We start from the raw sequence: 26,845 nt of genomic DNA on the forward strand, positions 1-26,845 counted from the left end.
AATGCTGAGCCAAGAGCTTTAGCAACCACAGAATCCTAAAGAGAAATTCTACTTGGGTACACACTGAAAATAGTGTCTGCCTCTCTTTGGCAATATTAATGGTTTTAATGTATTCTAGTCAATCTCTGCATCAAATTCATTAAAATTTAAAGTTGGTACTCTAACCCTCCGATTTTTTGCACCATATATTTTGATTTTTCTAACCTGAACCCAGACAACCAACCTGGTCTTTTCCTTTCGTTATCTCTTCTCCAGGTGCCTTTGGCAAAACTTCAATCAGCTCCAAGCTTGCAAACCAGAGATGTTAGGGACTTGAAGGGGTGCTATATACTCTCATTTTCCTCTCTGAGTGGTATTTGGAAGCAAGTGTGAGTTTAAGTATGGGTACACTGTTCTGAGGAAGTTTTGAGTGGCACATTCGGTAGGCCACTCAAACTGGATCTTAAATGGATGCATGCGCACAAGAATAAAATATTTAGAGATAAAGATATTCTATCTTTCTGAGGAGCAATATTCAAACCAAATATTTGGTACTTCTTTGACATCATCACCAGATTACTTCCCGGTCCCCTTCACCTACAACAGATTCAGATAGCTAATTTAGTGACCACTGTGGTTTGGCTTCAGATCAAGTCTTGTGGATTCTATCCACGGGTTTATCAGCAAGTTCCCAAATACCATTTGTAGACAGTCCAAAGACATGTCCTGTGACACAGAGCATGCTTGGATCTCTCCAAACTAAATCCAGACATCTAAATGGTTTTCCAACAAAAATGTACCATATATCTTATTTGTCAAGACAGCACTTTGCTTAATGGCTTGTACAAGTAATGTCCTTGATGAACATTTATCACAGGAGTGAGCACCAATTTGGGACAGATTGTTCTTTTCATAAGAGCAATGACCATGTCTTATTATTTTGTGCACGTGTTTCTCATTTTTTAGGATATCAACAAATGTTTGTGAGTGAAAATATATGATAGCCCTAGGCCTGTGCAGTTGTACACATCATTTTCAGGATGACTAAATAAGGTATCCCTCTATCAACAAGGAAAAAAACAACATTTTGATGAAATATTATTTATCATCCTGTTTTGGTGGGCATGACCAGTGTGATTGGGTATAGACTGGAAACTGTAGAGCAGATCGAGAAAACCCAAGCGAAATTCGTCCTATGTGATAGACTGATTTCAGACTATGTTACAAAGCTAACTTAAAACTCACTTCTTCCAGGTAGTTTTTCAGTGACTGTCCTCCACTGGAGGCTTCTCCCTAGAGGCAAAGAGGAATAGAAGTTGAAAAAGTCAGGGGAAGGAGAAAGAAAGAACAATAGAAGATGAATCATGAAGAGTATTGAAACCTGGGAATAACACCAAATCCTTACTATGCTCCCACCATGCTGATTGGGGTTGTCAGTCTGGTGACTTTCTCCTCGGAAGGAGATCATTTTTTCAAAGCAACAATATTTCTTTTAAGTGGATTTTAAGTCACATAAATGAATAACCACCTGGAATAGCTAACTAAAACTTAGGACAGAATGCTAAATGAGATCCATAAAATTTTGTTACTAATTTTATAAATATGTTAGTTTAAGAAAAAGGTCACTAACTCTGTATTCTATAAATCTGTATGAAGATCTAACACATGGACTTCAAAATATTTTATGGAGAGAGTATAGCTCATTAACCTGTCTTTTCCCAGTGTTTATATGCAGCCTTTCTTTCTCACCTTGCTTGTACATTATTAGTAAATTCTCCATTATTTGTGCTTTTCACGAGACCTTTATCAGGCACTCGTAATCACTGAGATTTAAATCATAGAAATTTAACATCAAATTAAACATACATCCCAAATCCATCTAAACATTGGTGGTCAAAATTGTCAAACAACTCATTAGTTTGGATAAGTTATATTTTTTATACTACATGGCCAGAGATATTTGGAAATAAATCCTGAGATATCATGAAATGATAAATTCTAGGAGAACATGTGTGTTTAAAGGATAACTAAATACGTGTGAATAAAGCTTACATTTGTTCCTAACTTTTGGAGGACATTCTTTTTGACACTTCAAAGATTCTCCATATATTATCTCATTTAATTGGTTTTCCACTACAACCGGAGGGCAAGACATCCTCTGCGAATCTGATGAATAAAGAAACTAAAGTCTGAGGGGCTCAGGGAAATGCTTAAGTTCAAGTGGCTAGGTATGGGCAAAGCTCTGCTGGGACCAGATTCAACTCTGACATTCCTTTCCCTCACTGAAATGAAAAGTTTAAAACATAAAAAATTAAATGTACCTTATTTTTTAAAACTTGTGATGTATACTCCAAAGCACTTTAAGCGGGTTAAAAAAAAAAAAAGAATGTTCATTTCAAAACAAAAATTAAGCTAGAAATAAAGTATTGGTTTCCTTAAGCGCTTAGAAATCACAGATGTATAATATTTTCCCCCCCAAATCATGGTTTCCACTAGTGAAAAATTAGTATGCTGTAGTTTAACTGTTTCCAAATGCTTCCAAGCTTGTGGGATTTTCAACGGATATGACAGCCAAAGAGATAGGACAGTTATATTTACTTAAGCTAAAATATAAACTATTAGGAAAAATCAAATCCATATAAAACCCCCAAACTGTGAGGAATTTAACTCAAAGCATATGGAGGAGGCTGGAAATTTTCTTCAGATAAACTGCTTTTTCTAGTTGGATTTGCTATACTATCTCCCTTTATTTGGATAATTCGTGGAGAGGGAATACAGCGGGATCTTCCAATTTGGCTCTTCCTCGCCTGGGTTGCCCGGGGTAAGAAGATAGCGAGACAAACTGCAGTTGGTAAAGATCTGCTTTCTGGAGGGGCCAGCGTTGGAGACCTGCCTGGCCGGCTTCTGAACATCTGAGGGCTAACAGTGAGGCGCTCCAGGGCCGCCCCCGGGCACTCGCTGAAGAGGCTATTTGTTTCCTTGGAGCTAGACTGCAATGGTTTTCCCAATTCATCTGGACACTTGCAGTCTTATGCTAAGACCTGCTAATGACTGAGGGTTTTCTTGATGGTCAGATGTAACCAAAGCACTGTGTAGGCTTCAGGGCTTTCTTGAACAGGCTTGCTTCTTCCCACAGTGTCAGGTCCTTTTCAATACCTATACCATAGAAGAGGAGAAACCCACACAACATCATTCGTTTCTAAGGCCACACAGACTGGAGTTTGGCTGTAGCTACCGTTCATAAATCACTGACATTGGTGGCACTGATGAATGAGGAGCATGAAGTAAAAAGACCACCGGAGGAAAATACAGAGGAAACAAACACTGCATAGAGCATTACAAATCTGGCATAGGGTCGAATGCACAAAACAAAGAGCAAAATGTCAGGATCTCTGATCTTAGGGTCAGAATAGATGGCACCAATCAAGAGGCTTGATTCAATATGTCAGTCTCAGGTTCCCCATTTCTAACCTGGGGCTGTTGAAATGCTGACCTTTCCTCCTTCCCCCCGCTGGGGGCGCTAATGAAATAAAATCCCTTTCAAAGCAGAAAGCTGTCAACTTCAGTCATCCTTTTCTAAATTTAAAAGAACTGGCATTTTAAATATCAAGTCTCTCTAACAATATAATATTTTGATAATCACCCGGAAGTAAGTAAAAATTACCCAAATGCAAAATTGCTTGAAAAACAGAGAAGAAAAGGGATACAAGGCATACAGCGGGGTGCGGAGGAGGGAAAGAGCAGAATACGTGGAAACTATGCCAGACGGAAAGAAAAGAAAAGAAAAGAAAAGAGAAGAAAAGAGAAGAAGAGAAGAGAAGAGAAGAGAAGAAAGAAAATGTATTTCCTGAAATGTGGTTTCACTTATCATGAATCTTAATATAACCACACTTGAGATGAAAAATGTTTTAAATGTGAATCATAAAATATATTATAAACTCAGAGAAAGAGAAAATAAAGACTGATATGATTACAGTTTACCATTTGGCATGGGATTATGACTATTAGAGACGAAGCTTCTTGTTGCTCCTTTAGTTATTTTCCAGCTAAGGAAATATTCTCAGTGAAAGGGAATATACTAGAGACAGAGCTAGGACTAGGCCCACACTCTCCTGAATTCAATACCATCTTTCACTATACCAGGCTTCTCTTATTTAAGTGTTTATTTATTTTGAGAGAGAGAGAGAGTGTGCATGCAAACGGTTGGGGGTGGGGGGGTGGGGAGGAGGAGCTGTCAGCACAGAGCCTGATGTGGGGCTTGAACTCACAAAATGTGAGACCATGACCTGACCCAAAATCAAGAGTCAGACGGTCATCCGACTGAGCCACCCAGGCACTCCATGCTTGTCTTATTTAAATCAGTATTTTCTATTCATCTCTTACAAATCCTTATGTAAAATGCATATAGACTTGTATTTTTCCATAGAATATACTTATTCACAAATCTTTTACGTGTAAGGCCTCTGGTATGAATTTCTTCCAAAGAAACTTTCATGAGCCCCCTACTTCCACCAGAATGCTCTTTCTTCCCACCTTTCAACTGAAATTAAACAATAATCCTAACACAGACAGCACCCTCTTAAGAACAACGCATAGAAGAATGGGAGCTTGATAGGAATGGCCAAGGCATATCTGAACCTAAGGGACTAATAAAACTTCACCCATTATTTATTCCACAAGTATTTATTAAGCACTTATCGCATGCCACATACTGTGCTAGGTGTGGGGACAAAGAGGTGAACAATCCCTAACATAAAAGAACTACCGTAGTAAGAACAAATCCTACCGTAAAAAGTTTACCTTGAGAAAACAGTTATGAGAATATAAAACAAATGTTACTCGACATCGGCAAGCCCACGGTGCTACAGTAAAAAAATACGGGGAAAGGGCTCCTAGTGTTCCATTTATTCAACAAGCATGTATTGACAACTCTCATGTGCTAGAAGCTGTTAGAGCCACTGTATACATGTGATCGAAAAGACAAAGTAGAGGAATTAAAACTTGAGGAAATTATTTTTAATCTTAGTCTTAAAGACTTAATTAGCCAGATGAAGGGGCTGAATAACGAGAAGAGCTCATACGAGGCAGAAGGAAAATTTTGTGCAAGACCCCAGACACAATATAGCAAATATATGAAACCACAAATATTTCAATGAAGAGCACCAATTATACTATGCACATAAATGTGTACTGTATTTTTAGATATAGAGATACTAACATCATGCATCATTTCCTAATTCTATACTATAATTTCCTGTAATATAGCTGTTGACATGATGGTTATATGTTATGTTTTCTAACTGCATTATTATACAGCATTGCCGACTTTGTGGCCGATGTTATAGAAATTGAAGTTCAGCTTTCCAAACTCTAGCAAACTCTATAGGCAGCAATTACCTCTGATGTCCAAGAGAATAGGCAGTGATCTATTTTCAATTAGTAAAAAGCTGGGTGCAGTAGTTTGTAACTCAGAACTTTTGGAAAGCTCAAAAGTCTTTCAAATCGTCGATGTTTTCAATAAATGGGTACACTTGTTTGCAGACCATGCATATTAACAAGTGCTGTTTCTAATTGACCTCAATGTCTTTTCATATTAAGTTAAAATTTTTCTGAAAACTTATCCACGATCTTGGGAATAAATGTTGCAATAATGCAGAAGTACAGACACCTCTCTTTTCTGAAAATAGCACATTTATCCTTACTGCCTTAGCATTTCTAAGAGCTAAAAAACAGTGACATTTTGAAATAAGATGTTATGATTCACTCTGCCTTCAAGTTCCCCTGAAGCAGCTTATGTTTGTACTAGGAACCAGCAATCTAAGGCATGATCAGAAGCCAAATTTGTACCCTCACAAAGGACAAATAACATTCAATCTCTAAGCACATAACTAACGGTTAAATTAAAATGGAAACGATTTACATGTTTCTTCCAATTTTTTCATGTTAAGCTAAATAAGTCCTTTATGGTAATGCCCTTGCCTTAGAGACTCACCTTAAAAGAATGAAAAAGGGCAGCAGCAATTATGGGATTAATAATTGTCACTAATAGTGTTAAATTTTAAATTACTTAAGGCATTTTAGCGTTCCTTCTTATTTTCTGAAAAGTAACTTTTGCTGTTGCAAAAAAAATGTTTTTTTCCTTTAATCCCACGTAAAACAAAAAAGGAGGGCAGTGTAAAGCTAATAATTAGAGGCTTCCTGTTTGGGAGAGTGCTAACTTTTATCCATGGATATTGGAGAAGAGACAGAATGAAAGGGTGGGGCTATATGGATGCTAGTGTTAATGATATTTAATTACGTTGACTTATAGAATAGATAGAGATACATATTATTGGTCAATTGATTTTTAGAAAACTCCATTTGACCTTGAACTATTCATTGTACTATTTATGTGTGTCTTTTCTGATGTGTTGACTGATTTACCATATCAATAATTAATAGTTTCACTATTATCATTGCAGAAAGTAGTAGTCATTTATTCCTCTAAAATGGTTTAATGTGCCAAAACAGCAAACCATCAGCCGTAAGATCCTGGAGAGTCAACTTTTCTTCTGAAGCAGAGTTTCTTCATACATAAAGTATGGACAACAGAACCACATGGTTGTGTTTCATATGAGATGGTGAATGTGTAAAAGTATGGAAAATTTCCACTGTAAAGTGCAATATTATTATTTTGTAAATGCCTGTATCACCACTGATCCCACACCTATTGGTTTTCCTGCTTCCTACCCTGGCCCCACTACTCAAATTTCTATGTGCTCCTTTGACACTATGATATCTTTATCAAAACACCTGTCACATTCTACTATAATCCTGGTTACTTGCTCAATCTTTCCCCTTTAACTCTAAGTTGCTGGATGGCAAAAATTATTTTTATTAATTTTTGCCTCCCATGTCCTGGTAAAAGTCCTGGCAAAATGTTTAGAGAATGAATAACCAGACAAACAATCAATTTGTAGATTTTACATAGCTCTGGATCCTGTACAAGTCAAAATTTATAAATAGTGGGACAAAAGAACTCAGTCACTTTTATTTATTCAAAAAAAAATTTAATGTTTATATATTTTTGAGAGAGAGACAAAGGGAGTGCAAGCCAGGGAGGGGAAGAGAAAGAGGGAGACAGAGGATCTGAAGTGGACTCTGTACTGACAGCAGAGAGCCCGATATGGGGCTTGAACTCAGGGGCTGTGAGATAATGACCTGAGCTGAATTTGGACACTTAACCGACTGAGCCACCCAGGGGCCTGGCCCTTAAGTCACTTTTAAAATCAGTGAATAGATATTATTATTATTGAATGCTTGTGCAACAAACCCACTGAAGAAGTTGCTGATCATAGGATTTGTTAGTAGTTACTGAATAAAATTTCCACCTTGAAATATGAAAAATATGTATTAGTAAGTATATTTTAATCATTTCTTGGCAATCTACTGCTGTGAACAATTATTTTCATAATAATGAAAAATGGAAATGTTCCAAATTGGCCTTTTATTTCTATTATTTATTTTTTTAATTAATTTTATTTTGTTTATTTATTTTTGAGAGAGACCAAGACAGCATGAGCAGGGGAGGGACAGACAGAGAGAGGGAGACAGAGAACCCCAAGCAGGCCCCATGGTGTCAGCGCAGAGCCCGACGCAGGGCTCAAACTCACAAAACCGTGAGATCATGACCTGAGACGAAACCAAGAGTTGGACACTTAACAGACTGAGCCACCCACGTGCCCCCAAAATTGGCCTTTTAAAAAATATGAAGAGATACAGAATTAAAGAAAGAGAAGTTTTTTAAAAACTTTGAGAGGTAAAGACTAAAATAGAAGGGGCACAAGATGAAGCAAGCACAAAAGACAACACCTTAAGAGAACCAGAAGGTTAAAAAAAAAAAAAAAAGAGGCAAAAACAATTTTTAAGGGAAATTTTTTTAATCAAAAAGAAATTAATAAAGGAATTTTTTTTTAAGTATTTTAGGGAAAGTGATATATGTTGAAGATAAGTAGAAGGGGAAACAAAGTTGACCCTTGAACACTGCAGGGGTTAACGGTTATAACCCAGTTTCATGCCAGTTGAAAATCCATGTATAACTTTTGACTCACCCATAACTTAACTACTAAGAGCCTACTGTTGACCAGAACCCTTGCCAGGAACATAAATAGCCAATTAACACACATTTTACATATGATATGTATTATATGCTGTATTCTTACAATAAAGTAAGCTAGAGAAAAGAAAGCGTTATTAAGAAAGTGGAAAGGAAGAGAAAAACATTTACAGTACTGTACTGTGCTTATGGGAAAAAAAAAAGCCCTATATAACTGGCCCTACACAGTTCAAACCTATGTTGTGACACCTATGTTGTCATAAACACCTATGTTGTCACACCTATGTTTGCACCTATGTTGTGCAAAGGTCAACAGTATATGGATAATAGAAGACTGTAAAGAAGAAAACAAAAGCAAGAGAAGAGAATAGATACAAAAAATTATAATTCCAGGAAACCTCCCTGAAATAATAATAATACATTCCATATTGCACTGCATGCCTGACAGTAATTAGCCAGAAAGACTGACGACCACAAGACAAATTCTAGCAAATTTATTGTATTTTAAAGAAAAAGAAAAAAATACTTTGGGCATTTAGAAAAACAGCTCACATGACTTATAAGGGGAAAATATTTAGATTATCATTAGATTTTAACAGCAGCGATTTATGCCAGTAGAAAATGAATTAATATATTTAAGATACTGAAGGAAAGAAAATGTGAGCCCAGTTAACTAGTGGAGAATGACCTTCAAAAAACCAAAATGCTTACATGTAAGAACAGATGGTGGGTATTGACTACAGAATCACCTGTCCTGAGGCCACAGGCAGTTTGAAAGGGGAGTATATACATAGGGTACATACTCTGACAATGTAGATTTTGTGCAACTATTAAAAAATTGGGACAGAATAGAGAAAGCAAATGCAGTTTTTTTTTTTTTTTTAGTTTTTAGTATTTATATTGGTAGATGCATTGACATTTTTATCTTGAGACTCTGCGTATAATGTTTTAAAACTAATAAGTGATTATGGAATATTTTAATTCTAATATCACTTTTCTCAATGAAGATCAAAATTGTGGGTATAGGAAAAAGCAGACAAAGATATAACCATAAAAAAATTAAACTAAAGACTTGGTATTCAATACGGGCACCTGGGTGGCTCAGTTGGTTGAGTGACTGATTCTTGATTTTGGCTCAGGTTGTAATCCCAGGACCATGGGACCCAGACCATGCTGAGTGTGGAGCCTGCTTAGGATTCTCTCTCTCTCCCTTTGCCCCTCTCCCCTGCTCCCACTCTCTCTCTCTGACATTAAAAAAAAAAATTGAAAATGAGTCTTGGTATTTTCTAATCTGAATTGAATGTGTCAGTATGAACTGTCCACTCAAAGGGGCTAGAAAAAAAGACCAACCCAGTAGCAATGATTATCTCTAGTGTCCAGACTGTGATCTTGAAATACCATTTCTCACTAAAAGGAACTAGGGCCTTTTAAAAAAAAACACTGGCCTATTCCATATTTGGGGCAGGCTATGTAAAACACAAGCTTGGAATATCTTGTGCTACCCAATAGCAAGGAAGCTACCAGAGACTACCAGGGGCATAACAAAGTGACCCAAAAATAAAACTGAAGCTCTCACAGGCCAAAGATGGGACAATTTGAGATCTAGCAGTGAAAATAACTTCCATAGGTTGAAACATATCAAATAAGTTTAAAGAAAGAATTGGTTCTCTTCTGAAGATAGTAGGGAAAGTATTCATTATCTTGAAAACTAGTAAAGAAGGAAGAGAAATCAAGCAGGCATCCTGCCTTTCTTATGGGAACTGTATTACTGGCTAATCAAATGGTAAGTGAAGGAAAGGGTCTCTTAACAAAAGTACTCTAACAAATAAACACAAAATAATTCATAAAATCAAAATATCACCACTTTGCAACTATCAATGAATCAACAGAGTTTGGCATTAAGCCTCAATGGCTGCTAAGATGGTAACATGAGAAACAACCAAATATTACATGTCCCCTCTAGTTTTGCCAAAGAGGAGCTTTATCCAGTTTCTGGATAATTTGCAGGAACTGAAGGACTGAAGGACTGAAGAAGACTGAAGAATATGTTGAATTATACCAGGAATATGAAGTTAACAAAATTCAGATTGCAGAAAACTACACATCAAATGGCAGGGTTCTTCAACAGATAAACTGTAAGAAAATGCAAGAAATGGCAGAGGAACCTGTAGATTAAAAGAGACTGATTTTTTAAAAGTTGGCAAAGTTGACAATAATGTCGACAGAGGCATATTTGAACGATAACTCTACTTTCAAAATGGAAGGATGATTATAAGTTAGAATAGCTGTTACTTGTGGGGAGGGGCAGAGGTTGTGACTGGGACAGGGCACACTGGAGGGACTTCTCGGTTATCTAGCAAAATTGTATTTCTTGACCTGGGTAGTGTTGTCACCATAAATGAGTCATTAAGCCATACATTTGACTTGGGTGATTTTCTTTTTTTTTTTTTTTTTAATGTTTATTTTTATACTTATTTTCAAAGAGAGAGAGAGTGTGTGTGTATGCGCAAGCAGGGGAGGAGCAGAGAAAGAATCCCAAGCAGGTTTCATGCTGTCATTGTGATGCCCGACTGGGGGGCTCGATCTCACAAACCAGGAGATCATGACCTGAGCTGAAATCAAAACACCCAGGTGCTTAGCTTACTGAGCCACCCAGGCACCCCTGATTTGGGTGATTTTCTAGATTTGTATTCTATTTTGTAACAAACAATATGTTTCAAAGTAAACAAATAGCCATTTCTAATATTAAACTATATAGTTACAGGCATAATTGTAAGGTACAAAGGCAGCTCTTAAAAATGAGTGTGAAGTATTACAAGGCTCTATTTACTATTGGCTACATCTCCATGGTCACATATCTAATCTCTCATTGATCCAAATCATTTGGTGTATGTAACAAAGTAATTATTGGTTATATATCTAGAAAAGCAGTTAAAGAACACTCTTATTGTTCTGATTCGATCTTAAACTAATCTAATTATAGCACTGACCTCATAAAAGTCAGTTGGCAATTTTGATTTTTACCATTTGAAATAATTAAACCTTTACATTTTCTTCCATTAAGCTTTTAAAAAAATCAATAGATGTCACTTTGGAATCTGTAAAGTACTTGTATAAATTCTCTAAGGTCAGTGAAATATGAATGTCAGTCTCATAATTTAAACCAAACATACAATGTATTCTTTTAAAATTAAATTAACTCGTGTCTTTGCAAAATGGCTAAATGGCTAAGGTGACCAACTTCCTGAACTGTGACTCAGATGGGAGCATGCAGGAAAGCTGATACCCAATGGTCATGAAATACCAAGATTTTTATGTCTCTTCTGTTCTCAGCCCATGTTTCCTTAATTTAAAAAAAAAAATGATTGATTTTTTAGATAAGTAACAATACTAGACATGTCTCTACATTGAATGAAACATATTTCTCTAACAGATCATGGACACAAATAATTTAGTGCTTCTTTTAACATATATCTCTGATTTTTAAATTCAACAACAAAAAAGACCAGTTTCACATTTCAGACACCCTTGCATTATTTAATAGACATTAAAGGGCTATAGACTAGTTTAAACTTAATAAGAAAAATTGTTTTTCATTGACTTGTAAATGTAAATAAATATGGGCAGTCCAGGGCAGAAGTCCTGCATTAAAAGTGTATTTTTAAGCTTTAAAATATTTACTTAAAAAAACATTTACTTAAAGGGGGTTGATCTTTTATTTATTTTTAAAAACTTTTTAATGTTTTTCATTTTTTTTTTGAGAGATAGAGAGACAGAGCATGGGCGGAGGAGCAAAGAGCAAGGGAGACACAGAATCCTAAGCAGGCTTCAGGCTCTGAGCTGTCAGCACAGGGCCTGATGCGGGACTCGAACTCACGAACCGTGAGATCATAACCTGAGCTGAAGTCAGATGCTTAAGTCTGAGCCACACAGGGGCCCCTGATCTTTTATTTAATTGATTCCTTAAGTGGTCCAAAGAGAATGCTAGCTGTAGAATTAAGTTTCAAACGAAATAAACAAAATGTATGAAGTAGCATTATCTAGCCTGTCACAAACTTGGCAGCTGATATCATAAACAGTGCCACTAGAAGAGTTCGGACTTGGCTGGGGGAAATATTTTGAAGCATAATCAATTTTCCAAGAAGAAGAGGTGACTTCCAAATAAATAAGAAAAGTGACTTGGGAAGATAAAGTTGGTGTTTATCCAAGTATCACAATTACTAACTCTGAAGTTTTGAAAAGACAATTGTCCATTACTATGTCTGAACTCACCACCTGTGTTTATGTACAGCTATTTCTTCTGCTTAATATGACTTGGTCACTGGACTAAGAGTTGGCTTTGATTCGATGTATTGTCAGAAAGTGGGAAACATGATGTCCTAGAGAGGCAAGAGTACAGGCTTTAGAGTCCAGCAGCTATGGGCTCATACGCCAGTTCTGTCACGTATGCACATGTGCGTTGGGCAAATTATATGACTTCCCCGGGTCTTGGTTTCTCGTCAGTCAATGGTGATAACACCATGAGCACCTCATGGGCTATTATAATGATTACATGAAACAATGTCTGCAAAGCAGAGAAGACAAGTATGAAAGCCTGGCTGTCATCATTATTTATCAGGATAATAAGTACTAGTACTAGTATTAGGAGGCTTTCAGGGAATGAAAGACAGAGAAAGCCAGCTTCACACTATGTAAGGTAGGAGAATTAGAGATATGCTTAATTCTTTAAGAATACAGCTGGAAGGGGGACCTGATGCAGGGAAATTAGATGCTGCTTTTTCATTTATCCAGTCTTATTTGGGTGTCACTTTCATTACAAGGATCTTGCACCTTCAGTGACAGGTAGTTATTGAATGGCTTCCCATACAAATCAGATTTCAGCAGTGCATTCGACGTGGACGGATGGCAAGGGAAAGGGGACTTTTAAGAGGCTGGACATAAGAACTAGAAAGAAGCAAATGACACAAGTCAAGAGAAATTATTGAGAGAGGGAAGTAAGAATGCATCCTTAACAGGACTTTATTCCTGACCATCTCTCCTTCTTCAATTTAAGACCCTCCCCAACACTCAAGTCATACTGAGTAACCTCCAGTTCCTCCTACAGTCAGTGTCTCTGTCTTTCTGTCTCCCTGTCCCTCTGTCTGTCCCTCCTTCCCTCCTCAGGCCATTCCTTTATGCATTCCATGCCCTCTTCCTGATTTCACCTGTAAGATTCTACTCTTAAGTCTAAGTTCAGTGCCCCCTTGTTCCAAGAGGACTTCCCAACATTTGTGTTGCCCTCCTCATGTGTTCCCATGACTCTCTATACAATTAGAGAATTTGCTACACCAGTTGCTTTGGCCTGACATAGTCTCCACTACATTGTCAGCTCCCTAAACACCTCTTACTCTTTTTAAGTTTGTTTATTTATTTTGGGGGGGGGCAGAAAGAAAGGGGGAGAGAGAGAGAATCTCAAATAGATGTTGTCAATAGGAGCCTGATATGGGGCTCGATCCCACAAACCATGAGATCATGATCAAGAGTCAGATGCTTAACCAACTGAGCCACCCAGGCATACCTCCCTGGACACATCTTTAACATTTGCAGGACCTGAGGTGAGAGGTCAGAGGTCCACATTGTCAACAAGCTATTATATAAAATAAACTCTGACTTTCAAACAGACCTGGCAGGTCAGCTTCAAATTCAGAATTCTTATATTCTTTCAAGTTCTGCACCATAATTTGGCAGAAAGGGAGAGGAGGAAGGCAGTGCTGACCCCAGAGCCATACTCTTGCCTCTCTTTTTGCCCCACCCATGTTGTACCCCAAGGGGCTTTGTGAGCATACGTGTGGATATCCCTGCCTGCATCTTGAGGCTCATTTCATCCTCCCAAAGGGCGACTGCTTGCCCACACCTCAGGCCTGGAACTGAGCTCTTGGGAAGGGATGGACAAAAGAAGAAGGCCATGAAAGTTCAGGAAGCAGGCTTCAAATCATTTGGGAAGGAGATTTTAAGATCCTGTACCTCGCACATGGTCAGGCTCCAGGTAGGTATATCCCCTTGACTGAGGCATTCTTCATCCCATGCAGAGGGGCACAGCCTGGGGCTGGACTAAGAATACCAATGAAGCTCTCTGCCAGTAGACATTTCTGTCTCTTACTGGCTACAGCACTTAATGCAGGGCTTGGCATCTAAGAGTCAATCCAAAATATTTATTGAATGAATGAGGATTATTATAAAAGGCACGACTTTTTAACTTAAGATGCCAAACAATCAAAAGATAGTTAGAAGGTGTGGTTACAAATCTAGGAAGACACAGACTTTATCTCTGAATATTTCAGAAATAACAGAATCACGGAGATTCTAGTAGCAAGAGGTAGGGAGACAGGTCATGTTTTAGATCTATGTAGGATCCACAGAAAATATAGTTCAAATAGAACTAGAGAAAGATATTTTAAAAATTGACTATTTTTCTGAATTGGAAAATGGCCTTAAAACATAGATGAACAAAAATAACCCAAAGGTAGAATATAAAAATTACAATGAGTGAGATCCAATGAAAGTACCTACCAAAAAGAGACCTTCAGTCTTACCAGCTCAAATGGTCTATCTGCGTAAAGATCAAAGGCACAGTTCTCTCTAGGAGAGGCAGAATGCTTGGCACTGTGAGTATCAGGAAGGTGGATAAAACTGAAAATGGAAACAAAGGGAAAAAGGATGTGGAAGGACCTGTTTACAGAACGTATCTTTGCAATCAGATTCTGCTAACTACAGGGCGTACCACAGCTCTTCAGCCTAGTCTCACATTTCTATAAACTACGAAGTGATACCAGAGTTTATGTGGATCACCCAACACCCAACAATGCCGCAAACCACAATTCAAATGCTTGATTAAATCTAAGACAGGGCACAGAATGTGGAGCTCATGATGATGCTCCAAGTCTCTTTGATGCAGTACTGTTTTTCCTTTGTGGTCTAAAACCCTTGCCCCTTTGGGGAGTAGAGCTCCAAGATGTTCTATAAGAAGAAATTTCTATGTTAATTCTTAGCCTAAAAAGTAAATTTAATGTGCCTTACAGAACAAAGCTTACTTTGGGGCCCTGAAAAGGGCCAAACCACATCATAGAGAGTAAGAAGATATCTTCCATTCTCATGAAGGTATGCCCATCTTTAGAACCAAGTTCAAAGCAAACATCTTTTGAAGTCTTACTGAACATGACTGAACATTGAGGTTTATTACAATGTTTTTGCATGTGTTTGCATTTTGTGAAAACAGCTAGGATCAGAAGCAGAGAAGCCAAAAAGATTTCCTGCCAGGTCTGGGAATCTAAAAGCCAGAAATTTCGAGAGAAAAAATAATTCTTATAATTATATGTGTAGCCTAATTTTACATACACTCCACGTTAATTGAGATGAACACCTGAAATCCTGGATACTTTTTGACAGTGAACTTCAGAGCCAAACTATTTAGCCCTGTCTCAAACCCATGGCAATACTGCAGGTTAGAAGTTAAATGTAACTCATCTTATGGTCACTACCACTTAGTTAAACATATCAATTTAATAAAGCCAAGTCAAGAGAAGGCAGCCTCAGTATTTTTAAAGATCACAAGTCTCTTGGGAAACGGTTCTCTTTACTCCTGCAGAATGCCCTTTGAAACCCAGAGACACAACAAATCAAGCTAATCAAAGTACTTGCCACACAGAGTTTTGCATTAGCATGTTGGGAGACTTTAATCGCTCACTTGGCTGAGCACCAGCCTCAGGGCTGACCACCACCCACAATCGTGCAGCATAATGCCCCAGCCAAGGAGGCGATGGAGACACAGGTTGGCCACTTTTGTGGAGTAGAAAAGTTTCAATGGCAAGTGAGATAAAACGATACACAACACAAATTTTCAAATTTCTCAAGAAGCTTAAACTAACCTGATGAAACTAATTGTAAAGTATTCTATGTTATTTAAAAAATCACATATAGAATTATAAAAACATAGCCAGGTAGCAGTTCATATTAAAAAAAAACAAAAGAGGGAGCTTTCAAGTAACGACAACATCGGTGTGTATAGCAGTGCAGTGGAAACTACTGAAAAGCTATTTCAATACCAGGCATGGTTAGTAAAAGCACAATAAATTCCATCAGGTTGTTAATAGTTGAACTGTACATTGCTGACCAGCTTAGAGTATTGTGCTCACGTGTAGTGAGATGACTCAAGGGGAGAAAAGTCTGAGAAGAGTGTTACATAAGGGATGACTAAAGAAGTTGTTCACTTTCATCATAAGGACAGAAGAAACAGTGATTGAGATGTTTAAAGATGAAGATTTAAAAGATGGAGAGGAAATTAGAGTTCTTTCTTGTTTCAGAGAGCAAAATTAGGGCATATAGATGAAAGTTTCATGGGGACAGATTTTTCTCTCAAAGTGAGGCGGTGTTGCTTTAGAGCAGTAATAAAATATGGGTGGGAGCAGGAAGCTTCAGGAAAGACGTTCCCTGAAATCTTGGGAGCAAGATCAGGCAGTGACCTATAGAAGAGGTTCTTTGTTGAGGAAGAAGTTGCCTTATATTCTTACATTGAGTTTGCATTATACTTCCTTCTCTTTAATTTTTTTTTTAACGTTTATTTATTTTTGAGACAGAGGGAGACAGAGCATGAATGGGGGAGGGTCAGAGAGAGAGGGAGACACAGAATCTGAAACAGGCTCCAGGCTCCGAGCTGTCAGCACAGAGCCCGACGCGGGGCTTGAACTCACGGACCGTGAGATCATGACCTGAGCCGAAGTCGGACGCTTAACCAACCAAGCCACCCAGGCGCCCCTATACTTCCTTCTCTTAAGAAATTTGATCTCTTCCTAAAGTTCTCAAGTTGGGTATCTAAACTGAGGCATAGGGATAGTAAGGGGATAGAATCAGACTGGTTTTCTTCCCCACAATTATAACCCTGTTGCATTTAACTCAGGACAATGAGCTGGAAAAACCTTCAATAGTTAGCCTTGCTTTTGACTGTGTTATCTGAATAAAGGTAAGGAAAACGGCCTTTATCTAGTAGCTACTATAGACCAAGCACATTTAGCTCTGTGCTCAATCCTTACAATATTCCTGTGAAATAATTACCTCTATTTGACAAATAATGAAACTGAGACTAAGAAAATTCCAAAGTAGAGCTGGGTTTTGAATCTTATGGTTTTGAAGTCTTGATCTTTCTAGAAGAGAATGAAATCAACCATTTCATTTGTCAAACTGAATGCTTAAACTGTGAGGTTGATTTAAGCCCCTACCTGGACTCCTAATCCAGTTCTCTATCAATTATGTTATCCTATGGTTTTCTACTTCTTGGTTTTGATATTCTAGAGTCAACCCAACAAATTATTTACACTAAACCTGTATTGTGGATAACGAACTCATTCAAGTATATGTAAAGTAACTTAAAGAAGAAAACTTAATGTGAATCATCAAAGCTTATGTTAGGTTCTGATAAGAACTTAATAAATAATGCTGCAAAAACTCCAGGTCCAGATAAATTATTTCATTTCTGCCAGGAGAAAGAAGTATGGGTAAGTGTATCCTCAAGGCAGTCAGGATGTAAATGCGTTATTCAATACTCCTGGGAAGCCAAGCCTCCAAATCAATAGAAAGAATCGTAGCTTTGGAGACAAGATTGGGTCTGAATCTTTTTGTGTGTGTGTATCATTCATTAGGCGTGTGGCCTTTGGGTCAAATCACTTAGAGTCCCTAAGTCTCTCTTTAGTTGTGAAGAGAGAATAGAAAGAGTAAGAATGCTTTCAGTTGAAAGATTAGGGGTAATATCCATAACATATGGTGCTAGGCACTCAATAAATCCTTCCCACTTTGATTATGACCCAGCACTCCAACATCATGGCCTTCACTCTACCCACCTTCCTTTCCCCCATCTAATTCTCCAGCTGTGCTGAACTGCATGTGGGCTTTAGATAGATTTTTCTCTCCCTCTGTGGTAGTGAAGCTCCCCAGTAACTCAGCCCATCAACCCAAAGTCCCCCTTCTCTTGGAAGCTGTCTTTGATCACTCTTCACCCCACAGTCTCCATTAAATGCCGCCCCCTCCCATGTACGCTCTGTGTATATATGTCAGAGTATTTCTCTGCTCTCACAAAGTCTGTTCATTCAACTGCCCTTCCCATCACACTGTAAGTTCTTTAATGCCAAGAAGTGTATCTTTCATTTCTAGATTCCCAGTACTTCAGAGAATGCTTTACAATAGAAGATGGTCCATAAATGTTTCCTGAAAGAATGGATGCAGTAAGCCCAGAAGGTCAGGATAGCATTTTATTTCAGGGCTAGACTAAATCATTTTCTAAGAATAGCTTTATTGGTCAATCTTCTTAAAATCTTATTTAAGAATTCAGACGACTTAAAACAAATGTGCATTTACATACATTTTTATTCATTTGGGCTGCTATAACAAAATACCATAAACTGGGTAGCTTATAAACAACAACTATGTATTTCTCATAGTTCTGGAGGCTGGAAGTCCAAGATCAGGGTGCCAGCATGGCCAGGTGAGGCCCTTCTTTTGGGTTGCAAACTTCTAATTATATCTTTGCATGGTGGAATGAGTAAGGGAGCTCTCTTGGGGTCTTTTATAAGAGTATTAAACCACTCCTGGGTTTAAACCCAGTCATCTCCCAAAAGTACCACCTCCCGAAGTCCTCACCTCTCCTAATGTTATCACTTTGGGTATTAGGATTTTAATACATGAATTTTAGAGGGACACAAACACTCAGACCATAGCAACAAGGTAACTTGAAAGGCATTCAGAAAAATCAAAGATACATTTCTCTACATTTTCCACCGATATTCAAATAAAAATACCACTTACTCACTTCTACGTGTATATGTAAAGGGTGAAGTATTCTCTTGTAAATTTAGTAGATGTTAACTTTAGGCTAATAATTAAATGTTTTTTCCTTCCCAGGCAAAACTGATGTGTAATGGATAAAATGGGTAAAAAATGTGAATTTGGTTATACATATGCAAACATTTGGTTAGAATGGTTTAAAGAAATATACACTGTGCACACGTGCACATGTGTGTACATATGTACATCTATATAGAAATTTTTAAATATTTATTTCTTCAAAAGCTCTGGCCCTCTTCTTGGAAATGCAAATAGTTAAGGCTAAAATAATTAAATTTTATTTTTATCATTATTGTCATAGCTGTGCCAAGGTCATAGCTGTGCCAATGTTGCTAAGAATAGTTACAGGAAAAGTAAATCTAAGCTTGATAGCCTTTACTGCTGAGTTTAGAGCAACTTCCAACCTTTGAGGAAAGTTATGACCATTTGGCAAGGAAGCCTATCTGTTAAATACAATCCACCATTTAATTGGGTGAGCCTATAAGAACAGTACAAGAAAATAAGTCTAAGGATAATTTGCATCCTCTACATTATCTTTGCTGGGGTTGAAAAGAAGTGTAGCTCTGAAAGGCCCTCGGTTCCCACGCAGACAGCAAGCCGCCAAACCCCTTATAACTCTTCCTGCCTGAATTTGGAATAAAGTTAACAGACTTGCAAAGTTCAATTAAAGATAGATAGTTCTTAATAATGATGCTATACTCCCTGATTTCTCAGAACTAACGTAAATACGTTCATATATCACTAGTTTTAGGAGAGGATATTCCAGCCTGACAATCCCAGCCAAGTCAACTGCTGGCCCTCTAAGAAGTGTGGCTTGAATTCAACTTCATAAAGGAGTCATCCTGTGTTATTGTCCTGACTCTAATTTAGCTTGAGAATCTGCTGTTGTGATACAAAGGGTAGGCCTACCCAAAACCACTGAGCTAACAGAAAAACAAATACATCCACATGGGGGAGGGGGGGGGAAGCAAGCCAGTTTTATTGTTTGTATAAAAAAGAGAGAATTTTGGGGTGCCTGGGTGGCTCAGTCGATTAAGCATCCAACTTTGGCTCAGGTCATGAGCTCATAGTTTGTGAGTTCCAGCCCCGTGTCGGGCTCTGTGCTGACAGCTCAGAGCCTGGAGCCTGCTTCAGATTCTGTGTCTCCCCTCTCTCTGTCCCTCCCCTGCTCATGCTCTGTCTCTCAATAATAAATAAATGTTAAAAAATATATAAAGAAAAAGAGAGAGAGAATTTAGGGGTGCGTGGATGACTCAGTGAGTTAAGTGTCCAATTCTTGTTTTCGGCTCAGGTCATGACCTCATGGTTTGTGAGATCGAGGCCCGCATCAGGCTCTTTGCAGTCAGAGTGGAGCCTGCTTGGGATTCTCTCTCTCTTTCTCTCTGCTCCTTCTCTGTTCTCTCTCTCCCAAAAATGAATAAACTTAAAAAAAAAAGAGAGAGAGAGAGAGGGAATTTAAAAAGAAAAACAAAAATCAAAACAAGTCACCTTATCTCTGTGACTCTCCCTCCTGCCATCACAGCACACATCCCAGGTTGGCCAAAGTGCACAGCATTTCATAATCCCTGCAAAGGGGAGCCCCTTCCAGGAAGCCCCTGGAAGACAAAGGCTGGGCCTCAGCACCATTGTGTTCTCTGGGCCATCAGAATGGTTGGCACCCAGTAGACATACTGTGCATATCTGCTGACCAATCAAATGGTACCCTGTTAGACTATTTCAACCCAAGAACCCACAATAATGTGAAGCAACTATGAACAAGTGCAAAAGCTACCATTTTTAGCACTTTACATATAAATGATCTCAGTTCACCCTTCCTGCAATTGTATAAAGTTGCTTTTATGAGTGAAAATACTGAGTTCAGAGAGACCACATTGCTTGTTCTGTATCTTAGAGCTAAAAACTACTAACACCAGATTTGACCTTGGGTTTATAGAACTCCTGAGTCCATGTTCCATCCAATGTGCATTGTCTTTACTTCTCAGAACATATATAAGATTTAGCATGGCCTAGGTTTAAATTTTGGAAAAACTCTACATAGACTCAGCATAATGTTCAATGCAGGTGATATTTTTATTTTCAATCTTGCAAACTTCTTAAAGTGAGCTGGGTAATAAGCATCTGAGTCTCACTGCCTCCAGAGGCTAATAGTAGATAATGTGCAGGGACACAGACATTACAAACTTTCCTATGAACAGTATAGGGTTTAACCTTCACTTTAGAAGATGGCTTAAAGGATCTCAGTTGTAATCAAAATGCAAATGATAATAATAATAATAATAATAATAAATAATGTTTTGTCTTCAATCAATTGCACAGCAATACTTGAAAATAAAATCAAGTTCATTTCTACTCTGACAATCACATTTTGACTATAAATGCAAGTGTGCCGATGAGATGCCTTTTTTATGTTATGGAGGAGGAATTATTTCAATTCACGAATAGTATACTTGGTACGCATCTGATCACCCTGTGTGTAAATCATTTATTAAGCCTCCTGTCAACTGTTTTAAACTAAGTAAGAGTTCTCTTTCATCTATAGGAAGAAATATCCATATGTGAAAACTCCAGATTTTCACAGAGAAATGAACTAGTCCTATTCAGAATCATATCAATCAACACCATTTATGTTATCCAAGATTTTGATCAGGATATTTATTTACATAGACTTTTTGGAGTGTGGTGTAGATTCACTTCCATACTAGTCCTGCTTAGATTAACATTCCTTACTATGCTTCCAATTAACACGTTACTGAACATAAAAAATGAACAAAACCCCAAAAGTATAGGATCCTTGACTAAAATGTCATTTAAATTTTCCTACTCTTTAAAAGTTCTTTTCCATTAAGCATAGATAATTTCTCTTTATCCATAAGGACTCACTTTAGAACCAAAATGGTCCTCCCACCCATACCCAACACCTCAGCACTACACACTTCTACTTGGCATAACGCCTGGCATTCTTGCTTAGCAAATATTTAGGTACTTTGATATGAATATTGATATGAAAAATCAATTTTATATGGATGATAATGAATGAATGAGTTAGGGTCCATTATAATTTCTTGAGAAAAAACTAACTGCATTTTCTACATTTATCATGAATAATAAGCCAGAAATTTACTAGAATTACACTTTTTCTTAAGTTTATTTATTTGGAGAGAGAGAGAGAGAGAGAGAAAGAGAGAGAGAACAATTGGGGGAGGGGCAGAGAGAGAGAGAGAGGGAGAGAGAGAATCCCAAACAGGCTACGTGCTGCCAGCAGAAATCAAAGGACTGACATGAAACCAAGTGAGCCACCCAGGCGCCCCTAGAATTACACTTTTCAAAATAGAATAAATTGGCTCCTAATTGAATTAATTCTGTCAAGTGGTCTACAGCATCCAAGTATTTCTATCTCTCATAGGCCATAAAGGTAGGGAGAATAAAATCCCCCAGCCTGCCTCATTCCTTCAAGCGAGCACACACTCTGTGTCAGGGTATTGTACTTGATGCAGGGGACTTTGGAGGGTTTAATGGAAAGGGCAAGGCTGCCTATTGATCTCACATGCAGTCTACACTGGGGGCACTCTTAGTTTTAAGCCACAAATGCACTTAGTGCATGCAGTTACTTCTTACAAAGTTAGGGACATACTTCCTTGTGGGTACCCAGCTGGCTTGGGCAATAGTGGGTGGTTGGACACCTAGAGGGAGGCAGCTGTCTATCTACCAGAAGTAAGTGTACCGGCTATGGAACCATGCAGACCCGTGTCAAAGCCTGCTCTGCTATTCCCCAGTTTTGTAATCTTGAGAGATTATTGAGCCTCTTGACAGCAATTTCTACAGCTGTAGAACTGGTATAACAATGCTTATTGAATATGAAGATTTTTATAAGATAGTACCCGTGAAAATATAGCAGTCACTAGCAAATAACACATTTTCAATATAAAGGTAACTCTTAATCTGATGCCAAATTATTATTCTATTACTGTTATTACTTACACTGCCATTATGCCTGTTTCTTTGGTCAGAGTTCATTGGGAGTTACAGAAGATTCAATAGTTTTAGTGTCAGAAAAACTCTCAACAGGAGACCTCATGAATCTGGGATACAACTTCTCCTTGACAGTGAAATTATGACAGTGTTTCCAGAGTTGGACTTGGGCTCAATTTTGAAGCTAGTGACCCTGAATGATCATGTTATCTTCTAGAAATATCTCTTTTGCCTGCCTGGTAAGAAATCTTTGCTGCAAGTTGGGAGGAAGACATTCAAAATGATGTGAATATTTATAATGACATAACTAACACACATTATTTCATCAGAATAAGCAACCCCAACACGCATTCCACTTGTGCTGTAGAATTTTTAGTTTTTGTAGGTTCAGGAGTTTCCTGCAGGGTAAGTATTTCCAAAAAGTTTCTGAATACAGAAAAATATGTTAATGTACTATTTTTATTAGGTAAAGGTTAAGTAACCATTAAAAACAAGTTTTGATGTGCCTATCCTCTGACTAGCCGAATTACATAGACATATGTAGTGTAGTCGCTCTGAGAAATCTGCCTTACCTTGGCTTTTAACAGTAGACATTTTATGTAAACATTTCTAAGTGTACTTTTTACTATGATTGCTAGACTATGACGTTCATATCCCCTTAAAAGTTTCAAAGGTAGAGCCTATTAGAGTTGTCTTTGCATTTCTGTTTTCTTAAAAATCCCAGAAGTTCTCTATGCAAATAGTACAGCTTTGGTTAACTCAGACATTAATTCACTGTGACCAGAAAGAGCCTTAGGTATTCTTTTCCAGGCTCTAGATTTATTCAAGTTCCAGGGTAAATTGGATAGGTTAAGTTTACTTAATGTCTTCTTTGGCCTCAAGGTTCCAACCTTCACCTGCTGTTTAACATTCCTTTCCAGATTCTTAAAAGCCCTGTTTACATCGAAAGGGAATTTTACGCCCTAACACAAAGTAATCATGAAAGAACATACTTGTCAACTTAACTCCCAGTAGCAGGTTTTGGCTTCTTTTCCCCACTTTGAACTAAGGTAGCAATTTAACAGAGCTTTAGAAAAAATTTAAAAGTAACACTTTCAGGATATACCTTCCGGATATACTTTTCCATTTCTAAGGTCAACAGTAAGCATTATTAGTTTATAGTATGATTTATTAGTTTGGTTTTTCCCATAGTATGTAACACTATATCTTTTAATCCATTTGGTTAATGAAATCACTCTTGGCATTTTTTAAGTGATTTTTTTTTTAGTTACTATACACACAGAATTGTTTGAAAGAACACGGTAACCAAATGCTAGATAGCCACAGAAATGGGAACTTGCACAGAATGAGGGAGGCTCATTCTCAGAGCCTCCTGCTCCTGACTAGAGCATGACCTGACCCCTCCAGCACCCACAGAAAAGGTTGGTATCACTGACTATGGCTCTGTTCCTTGCTAGGAAAAGAACATACACCAGGAAATGTCATGTAGAGGCCACGTGTGACATATCAAAATTATTAGTTAATTTCAATAATATGAGGCATGTTATTCACACATCAGAATCCTATTTGCCATATTACAAACCATATTCCTAAAAAAATATTTTTGAAAGTATAATTTGTAGGACAAGGCCTCTTCAGTCATATATAAACTACACCCTCAAATTACAAAAGGAGGGTCATATAAAATGTCCTTGAGGATCCTGGTTTTCTATCTTCTTTATGTCTTTACTTTGCAGAGACAGAAAGAGATACTGTGTCAACTAGTAGAACAGATGCTCAAAAATGATTTTTGTTGTACAAAGATCAAGTTCAAATCTCCCTTAAAATCTTATCTAACTCTTCCAACCAAGAGAAAGTTCTCTTGTTTCTAAACTGACATTATGTATACAGTCTGTATCATATAATTTACTTAATGGTTTTCATCTTGGTGCATTTAGAAAATTTTCCTAAGAGAACCAGACTATCTAGTCTAAACTATTAGACTAGGTCTAAAACTATTTCACTTTCCACTTTTCTTCTACAAGGCTTTAGGCAATGAGTATGGTGGAAGGGGTCATATTAAAAACTTAGTAAATAAATCCCAGTTGATTAACAAAGCAGGATACATGCTCTAACAGTGCATTAAATTTTATATTTAGTGTTCACAAACACATCTATATGATCCAAGGGCACTCATTTCTTTTTACAAAACAGTAATAATTTGGTCTGAGAGAACATGTTTTCAATATTCCAGTGCTATAACCATAAAATATGCTATTTGTCATTTTCTTTTAAGTATTGCTTCAAGAACAAAATAATGTGCAGCAGTACAGAACTTCACAAGATACTATCATTTTAAAACATCAAGATTCTCTGGTGGATTGGTAGGAAATTGGATCCATACTATTCTCAAAAAGAACTACCTACAAATTTATGGGGACTTTCCTGATATTCAAAAAAACAAAACCACTATGATTTAAGAGCTAACTAAAGAGAAATGCTGGTCTAAACATACCACATAATGTTAAAATTAAGAAATATTTTCTAACTCAACCACTCTGCCTTTGATCCATAGAGTATGGCATCACACTGCTATTTTATGTAAGAATGGGAGAAAATTTCCCCACTTTTGAATTTGGAAATCCTAATCACCACTGTATACACAACTCTGTGGAAGTCTCCATAAGGGTGTAAGTTCCTGGGAGGCATGCTCTGGAGCCCCCACTGTGTAGTCACAATAAAGTTTGCCAGTGATACCCAAAAGAAGTGACCTGTCAGTTTTTAGGGCATCCTTCTCTACATTTCTTACCTGGATTCTCTTCATGTATGTGTGTGTGTGTGTGTGTGTGTGTGTGTGTGTGTGTTCTCAAGCTTGCTTTACTTATTTATTTATTTACTTACTTACCTATGTATATTTATACAAGTAGAATTAACATACAGTGTTATATTACATTCAGATATTTAAATTAGTGATTCAACAATTCTATACATTACTCATTGTCCATCCGGTAACTGTACTCTTAATCTCCTTTATCTGTTTCACCCATCCTCCCACCCACTTCCCTGACACACACCCCCAACCATGTTTGTTCTCTATATTCAAGAGGCTGTTTTTTATTTGTCTCTTTTTTAAATTGTTCATTTGTTTTGTTTCTTAAATTCCACATTATGAGTAAAATCACATGATATATGTCTTTTTCTGACTGACTTATTTCACTCGTCTGTATTTTGGTGGCTCAGTCGGTTGAGCGTCCAACTTCGGCTCAGGTCATGATCTCGCAGTTTGTGAGTTGGAGCCCCGCGATGGGCTCTGTGCTGACAGCTCGGAGCCTGGAGCCTGCTTCAGATTCTGCGTCTCCCTCTCTCTGCCCCTTCCTGCTCATGCTCTGTCTCTCTCTCAAAAATGAATAAACGTTAAAAAAAAAAAAAAGATGAACAACTAGTTTTCTAGGGGAAAAATTAAGGCTCTTGTTATGCAGCACTTCCTGGTTTCTGTGATGTAAATACTCCCTCAGCACTGAGGTCAGGTTACCAATGAGATGTCATTGAACAGAGTCCGGAAAGGACAGCACTACCAGCTCCAGGAAGCCACCGCGAGCCAGCTCCAGCACGCTGCTCAAAGTGCAGCAGCTTCTAACAACCTGGTCAAAGGAAGAGCACATCCTAGGTGATGAGGAATGAATTTACAGTTATAAGCCTTGCCAGAGAAATCGTTAGAAAGGTTTCAAGGAGGGATCCTTTCATAGAATTCAAAGGGAGGGAGATTGAGTTTAAGGGGACATCAACACAAACCATTTGTGGGAGGTCCGAGGGATCAACTTTTGATCATTCTAAATAATAAAGAGCTCTCCAACAGGTTTAACAGAGAGATATGTTTTTCATCCTGAGTTTAGTTTCCTTTAACCTGGAAAAGTTGAGGTAAGATTGGAACATCTTGTTTGATGTCCGCAACCT

The 26,845-nt window shown here is 37.7% G+C and overlaps 1 protein-coding gene across 1 annotated transcript in view; it reads right to left on the reverse strand.

The window, feature by feature from the left end:
- Positions 1-914: 914 nt before the first annotated feature.
- The window catches only part of LOC125924636 (uncharacterized protein C8orf34-like), a 93,955-nt gene continuing 68,024 nt past the window's right edge, over positions 915-26,845 (reverse strand). Inside the window, exon 4 of the mRNA XM_049633304.1 lies at positions 915-1,272. Coding sequence (XP_049489261.1) covers positions 1,201-1,272 — 72 coding nt within the window. The 3' untranslated portion in view covers positions 915-1,200. The remainder of the gene's footprint in view (positions 1,273-26,845) is intronic.

This window comes from Panthera uncia, chromosome F2 (assembly GCF_023721935.1).
Source record: "Panthera uncia isolate 11264 chromosome F2, Puncia_PCG_1.0, whole genome shotgun sequence".
Classification (NCBI taxonomy): Eukaryota; Metazoa; Chordata; class Mammalia; order Carnivora; family Felidae; genus Panthera; species Panthera uncia.